Source organism: Doryrhamphus excisus, linkage group LG6 (genome assembly GCF_037039965.1).
Source record: "Doryrhamphus excisus strain RoL-2023G ecotype Guam linkage group LG6, RoL_Dexc_Guam_v1.1, whole genome shotgun sequence".
Lineage (NCBI taxonomy): Eukaryota > Metazoa > Chordata > Actinopteri > Syngnathiformes > Syngnathidae > Doryrhamphus > Doryrhamphus excisus.
In genome coordinates this window covers 23,328,919-23,335,809 of record NC_136362.1, presented here as the reverse complement: position 1 = coordinate 23,335,809, position 6,891 = coordinate 23,328,919, and the positions used below count along the sequence as shown (strand labels likewise).

General features: G+C 43.9%; 2 protein-coding genes across 3 annotated transcripts; both read right to left on the bottom strand.

Annotated features, from left to right (window-relative positions):
• Positions 1-549: 549 nt before the first annotated feature.
• On the bottom strand, positions 550-4,130 carry cox5aa (cytochrome c oxidase subunit 5Aa). 2 transcript variants are annotated; one of them, XM_058086554.2, is made up of 5 exons: positions 3,974-4,130; positions 3,212-3,328; positions 1,203-1,324; positions 1,009-1,127; positions 550-931 (listed from the first exon to the last, which is right to left on the bottom strand). In XM_058086554.2, exons 1-4 carry the CDS (start codon positions 4,044-4,046, stop codon positions 1,014-1,016), a joined length of 426 nt encoding a protein of 141 aa, XP_057942537.2. In that variant the 5' UTR covers positions 4,047-4,130; the 3' UTR covers positions 550-931; positions 1,009-1,013. The 2 variants fall into 2 exon arrangements, with proteins under 2 accessions (XP_057942537.2, XP_078647813.1); XM_078791687.1 differs by having other exon boundaries at positions 1,014-1,127.
• Positions 4,131-4,965: 835 nt separating this feature from the next.
• Positions 4,966-6,272, bottom strand: rpp25a (ribonuclease P/MRP subunit p25, a). The gene has a single exon (XM_058086553.2). The coding sequence runs from the start codon at positions 6,061-6,063 to the stop codon at positions 5,440-5,442; it is 624 nt and encodes a 207-aa protein (XP_057942536.2). The 5' UTR covers positions 6,064-6,272; the 3' UTR covers positions 4,966-5,439.
• Positions 6,273-6,891: the final 619 nt, after the last annotated feature.

Genomic DNA, 6,891 nt, shown 5'->3' with positions numbered 1-6,891 from the left:
TTCTGATGTAGCCGGCAGTTTTTACTTGAAAATGGTCAGGAAAATGGAATTGTCTTTGATTAGGATTGTAAATCAAAATAAAACACGTCAAATATTTTAAGCAAACACTTAAACTCATTTGTGATCAATTTAACAATATATGAATCCAACATGACAAAACGAAAAAAAATATCAACTTTGTCACGCTGATGTCGATCTAACCTAGGTATTGTATTTGAGTTAATCGGCCCGCTGTTATTACACTCGAGAAAAAAAACAACGTCCGTGGTCGGCCTAACATCCGGTACATATGCCGGAACAGGCAGGACTTCAAAAAACAAGGCTGCGAAGAACGGTGACATTTGGCCAGTTCGTATTTTAACTTCTCCTTCTCGGCGTCGACGGAGCAACACAGCGTCCGGTCCGCTCGGAACATTCGTTTGTGATTCTGCTTAACATGCCATTACCCGGTAGTCAGACCTTCAAAAGTAAAAGCACGGCAATACGATAACATGCACAAGTTGGTTCTTTACCTCTTTTCTAAAAAATGATTACAATACAAAACCATAGTGCCGTTTCAAAAGTTTATTTTATGCTCCTGTACATTGTCCCTGCAATGGAAACAGATTGAGAACATGCAAAAGAATGGCTTTGAGTTGTGAAAACGCTGCCCCCTTGCGGCAAAAAGTGAGTTACACAAGTACAGCCAACAAACAGCAGTCTCAAATCGGTAAGTGCTGTATTGTACCTCCCGCTTCACAGAGTACATAAAACCATTTGTAAAAAGTATTCTGAGGTACTTTTATCGCGTATTACAGATACAGTTTCCTTTATTAGGTTCATTAATATTGTACAAGCAAGTGAACATAATAAAGGTCAAATTAAATAGACGGATGAGGCAAACATGAAGGTACAATGATTCTGCATTTGGAGGACATCCACCACCACCGGTCTGCAATGCAAACACATCATCATTGCAAAATACTGCAATCCGCTAACAGAAAGACAAAGAAACATTGGACCAGACACCTTACTTATACTTTGTCGATACCAAGCTCTTCAGGGGTGGCGATTCCAAGCTCGTCTAATGTTGGCCTCAGTTCTTGAATAAGGTACGGGTAGATCTCTTTGTGTGGGCCGGCTTTATCCTAAACAGGAAGCACGTCACCGTCGACACCCAAAGCACAACTGCAAATATCCTTGCTGGCAGTGTTTCATCTCACCTTCACAGCTTCCAGAATTCGGATTGCGGTGGCCAAGTCGTTTAACCTCCGACAAGCTCGGAGTGCTGCCTCGAGAATTTTTGGCTCGGGTACCAGATCGTAACAAATAAGCGTGTTCATCCCTGAAAAACAGAGGGATAGTGTTTTAGAAGTCGAGATTCCAACGAGGCACTGGACAAACTACTTTTATTCTATGCAGGACAACCAACACACAGATATGGCCGAGGGTGGAATCGAACTAGGGTCTCCTAGCTATGAGGCCTGCGCGCTAACCACTCGTGCAGCCGAATATGTGAATATAATCTATGTAAATACATGTTAACTGTAACCCTACTTTTGGCCCACCCTGTACTATAGTATACATTCCCATCACTTCGGATGTGAGCTCACCACACCATGACAGAGGAATACGGACACATTGAGGGGGAACTGCCTCTGTAGCTAGACAGCCCAATACCCAATGTCTAACGTGAAAGTAACTTCACCGCGGAACTCTGTGGACATGTTTGCATGGTGGATGGCGTTGCCTTTTTTTTCTTCTTGTGGGAGGCAACCGGCTTTCACGTGCATTACCGCACCTAGCATGTTGGGAGCCGCGGCTTCACACAACTTGCATGAAGTCAGAAGTTAACATGACCAAACGTTTTACATTAACAACTCACAGTCACATTAGCGTGCTCCGCTAAACTGGGCTAACCCTGCTAGCTTTCACTGGCTGTTGCTTTTCACGAGGTCACGCTTGGTGACAAGAGTTTCAAAGTCTTTTGCCGATCCGGTATCCGGTTGCCGTCTTGACAAGTTTAGTTGAGGAGGGGTTTGGTTAGTGCTTGTGAGGACATGCCGCTATGAATGAGTGGTCTGACCGAGCTAACCAAGTGCCATCGCAGCTGCGGTTGTTGTCCCTAATTCACACACAACTTGTCTGCAGTCGGCGGACAGCCGTAGCGTCTCGATGCGCCACCATAAACTACACTCATGCTTTTTCTTTGTTTGTTGTACCTTCAGCATCGATTATTAACATTTATGAATCGGTTATGAATGAATCGGTCCCCCAGTCCTAATATGTATATAGACAATATTAGGGTTGGGTGATTTATTTTATGTACCGGTAAACCGGTATAGATTCTTCCAAAAATAAGAACATAAACAAAGTAAGGAGTTGCTGAGCGCATGCTGCAAACGAATATATAAGATGAAAAAATGCTGTCATCGTGAGGAGAAGGAACGTGTGTGGAGCAGACGGCTCAGTCGTGATATTGTTATTGTAGCAGCTAACAGGAAAAACTTTATCTGGCGGCATAATACAACGCCTAGCTAGCCGCTAGCATCAGTGTCACTCACGAACAAACGACTCAAGCAGCGTTGACAACAGGACAGCAGGTAGAGTGAATACTACAGGCTACAAGACTCAACAAGATGCTCGTTTGCCGTCAGTAGGGTTGGGCGATATGGACCGTAGCATATATGACAATATTTAGGGGATGGATCACAATATAAAATTAAAAAATTCAGCTGCATCTTATATAAACAAACTCTCTATTCCTGATCTGTGCAATTTGTGAATAATTTTAAAAGCTTTAGATTGGTGTGGCATTTGGGGCCAAACACTTGGCAGGGTGTGGAGTGTATGGCTTGTGATGTGACCATCCGTCAGCAGACAGCGGCTATAACGCCCGTCCTAACCTGCTGTACTTGCAAGTAGGGCTGCACCGATTATTTGAAAAGTTTGACTACCTCGATTACAAAATATATTCAATGTTTTTTTTGTGTCTACTTCAAGGACTTGCTTATGTCTCCCACACAGAGGACAAAGAAGCAGGGAGATTGAAGAAAAAAGTGACAGACAAGACATAAAATGTGGCTAAACACCGTAAGGTCAGCTGGGATAGGCTCCAGCAATCCCGACCCTCACAAGGATAAGCGCTGCAGAAAATGGATGGATGGGTTACCTAGACCACTTTGTAACAAACATTGATAACGAAAAAAACTCAAACTTTATTGCAACGTACCTTTTCTCAGCTCCCATGCATCAATGTCTTGCTTGTTAAAGTAGGTAACCCAACGGGCATCGAACTCTTCATCTGTCTCTTGTTTCCCGTGTGAATAGCACCTGGAGGTCAACAGAGCTGCAAGGTGAAAGTGACATTTAGTCGCCATGTCAGTAAAATACCTACACGGTCATAAAGCTGCTTTATGAGGAAGGGCAAATATGTACAATCAACAATACCGGTAAATCATCCAAAGTGCTGTCAATGAAACGTCAACAAACAGTCGAATATTGCCCAGCAATAGAAATATTAACTATAGACAGTCAATATACAGTCAGAAGGAAATTTTAAGCACACGGATTTAGCTAAACGAAACTCAAAATATACCACAAAAATATAATTAATGCCTTCCTAGTAAAAAGACTTCAGCTGCTTGGATGAACTGGGTTAGCTAAAGCTAACATGCTAGCATGAGCAGCCCTACCACAAGGCCCGACAAATGGGAGGTTCAACTGGGTCACCACAAGGACACACAGAGACAAGAGCAACAAAGAGCTTTTAACATGCAAACACACCACAGGCTCAATGAGAAAGTTAATTAAACTGTAATTCGAGTATACAGAGTGCTGTAAAATAAGATGAGTCTAATTGTGGTTAGTCCTTGTCGCCGATAGTTGTGGGGCTAACATGAACTAGCATGGGAGCTGTGCTCCGTCCACAAATAATTCACTGAACCAACCCTGTTGGGTCCGAATATGCCCGATAAATACACATGGCTAATACCTTTGCACCCCGGCTTCCTGTGGGCCAAACTCCGAAAACCGGAGAGGGAAAGGCGGGCGGCTGCTCTGAACATGATGCGGGACAGCGAAGCGACGCGGACCGGTGTTCGGTCAGATTCCGCAGCAGGAAGCGTAACTCCGTTGTGACGTCATTTATTCATTGTGCGCATGTGCAACTTTTTTTTCTTCTGACTTTGACCTCAAATAGAAGCGTTTATGTGTACTGCACACTGATTGACACAAAAGCACGCTAGAATATCTCTCTCTATATATATGCCAGAATATATCTAAAACACAGATAATTACATAATTAGCTTGGGTGAAACAATATAATTGTTTCATTGAAATGTTCAATTGGTTTTGGCATATTATGAACGGTACTGTACAAAACACTTTTAATTTATTTATAATAACATTAATTCATTCATTTTCTACTGCTTATCCTCACGTGGGGGTGCTGGAGCCTATCCCAGATGTCTTCGGGCGAGAGGCGGGGTACACCCTGGGTACACCCTCCACTGTGCAGCCCATACTACATAATATGTCTAATATATTAATATTATTGGTTCTAATTAATATTCTGCTAGTTGGTGTGATATTTGGTATAGGATTCCACTTTAATAGTCTACCAGATGACATGAGATTAGAACCAAGAATGATTAAATAACATTTAAAATGAATATAAATCAAAGCTATTTCACATCTCAGTTCAGATGTGTACAATATGATTACATATTAAGGTTATTTTCTATAAATCCATGTCCAGATATTAATATTGACTGAAAATAGTCCGGGATGTTTCTGTCTTAAATTTAGGAACGTGTCATGTGTCACACTGCCCTCCCTCGCAGCCCCTCCCCCTAGCCCACTTCCAGCTCCATAATAGGCAAAGAAGGGTTCAAGGAATTTCGTTATAATGGATGCTTGCACATTCATAATTCACTTCTGCAAAGACTATTTTGATTTTATTTCCCCCCCAAAATATGTGTTTATTTCCCCCAAAAAACACATCTTGACCATGAGTCAAATAATGCATACAGATAATTGTGTACCACTGTTAAAAAGCACATACTTTTTACATATTCATAAATGACTTATTATGTTCTTTCTGTTTTGCGTGTAGTTTGGTGGTTCTCTCAATAGTCCATTGGTCTTAAAGTGAAGGTGAGTGGTTGTTGGTCCATATACGTAGTACATGTTCCCTGCGATGGGCTGGCGTCCAGTCCGGGTGTACCCCGCCTCTGACCGTCAACGAGGATAGGCTCCAGTTTACCCGGGACCCTAATGATGACCAGTGGTACAGAAATGGATGCATAAGGAGCAGCTTCTCTATCTGGATGGGGGTAGTCATCTTCTTCTCTGCGGTTTTTAAGGCCCTACATGAAAAATAGGTTCTTCTCTGTCCAGAGTGGACCGGCAGGCTGCCAGTTGAACCGCCGTGCTATGAAGGCTCGTTCCCTTGCCATGTTATTGTCCTGGTAAGCCGACCAGGCCACCCTGAAATCGATTTGTCAACGGAGGCACACTTTGACTCCAGTCTTCCAAGCGTATTCGCTTAGCCGAGGGTGGCCCACGCGGCATCCTGGTCATGCCTCCACATGTGTCCGTGTCCTCTGTGCTCGCGGTATGTGGAGGTTGGTATCCGGGCTCCTGAGCATCGAGAGGGTCTTTGGACAGCAGGATGCAGATGGCAGGGACTGTCCTCTGCCTGCTTCCACCCGCGTCTCCGTCTCCGTCATCTTCCCAAACCTCATTCACTGTCTTGTAGTAGAGCTTGGAGACCTGGTGGAGTCCTGCCACTTTGCGTTTGAGGATCTCCACACAAGTGATGGTCTTAGTGACTCCTCTGTCCGAGCCGGTGAAGACAACCTGTCTCAGCGATGTCTCGCTGTTTTTGTCTTCGTCTTGCATGCGAGCTGTTGCAAAGCGCAGTAAATTGCGGATCTTGCTTCCTTCTTTCACTCTCATGTGGAGAAAGTCCGTGGCAAGTCCAGGAATGGGATAGAGACTGCTGTCTTCTGTGCGGCTCACTCTCCTCAAGTTCTTCTGACTGAGTGAAGTTCTCCTCATCTGATCCGTTGGTTCCGTCATTGTTTACAGTCCATAATGTGTCCAAACAGCCGTCATTGTGAGGTGTCAAGAAAAAGAAGAAACATGGACCTGTCTTTGTCCACTTCTACCTCTGATGTGAAGGACATCCTCGCCCGGTTCAGCAGGAGGAGAGTCGATGCCAAGAAACACTCACGAGGCTCCGAGAGAGGCATGTGGAGTGGCACAAAGAGCTCTTAAAGGCACATGCGGCATTCGTTGGCCAATCAAACTTTATTTACACCCTGAAGCCTCAGGAATTTTGCGAATGAATACGCATGATTAAATGTGAAGCAACGAGGCGTGCAATTGTGCACAACTCAATTGTTTTATTGTGCAATCAATCATTCAGAAAGTTTGGGCGTTTGATGCCCATATGAGTCTGGTAATCGTGTACGTATCCTTTGCACCAGAATCAGGAAGCCATATGGTCGTCCTTTGGGCTAATGCAACCTTGTAGTCAATCTATCGCCTGCTGGGATGACCCACTAAATGGCTGCTCTGCCATGATTAAATGAGAACCTTTAAAGCTTAAAGTCATCACTTTTTTGGCTAAATGTCTTTAAAACAGCAATGGAAGCCAACCACGCTGACGGGAGAAGAAGGGGTGGCAGCTGTGGGGCTCATATGGAAGCACGGTAGTGTTATAATGTTGCCTTTCTGCCTCACAGGAGGGGACGCATCCTGCGGTGTTTGCTAACATGAACAATAAGCACGCTGTCGTTTGTTCAAATTAAATCCAAGACTAAGTAAATGACTTTGAATGATACTTTTAAATGTTGGCTCAAATGCAAAATAGTGTGACGGTGTGAAGAGTTGATGAATGAGGAA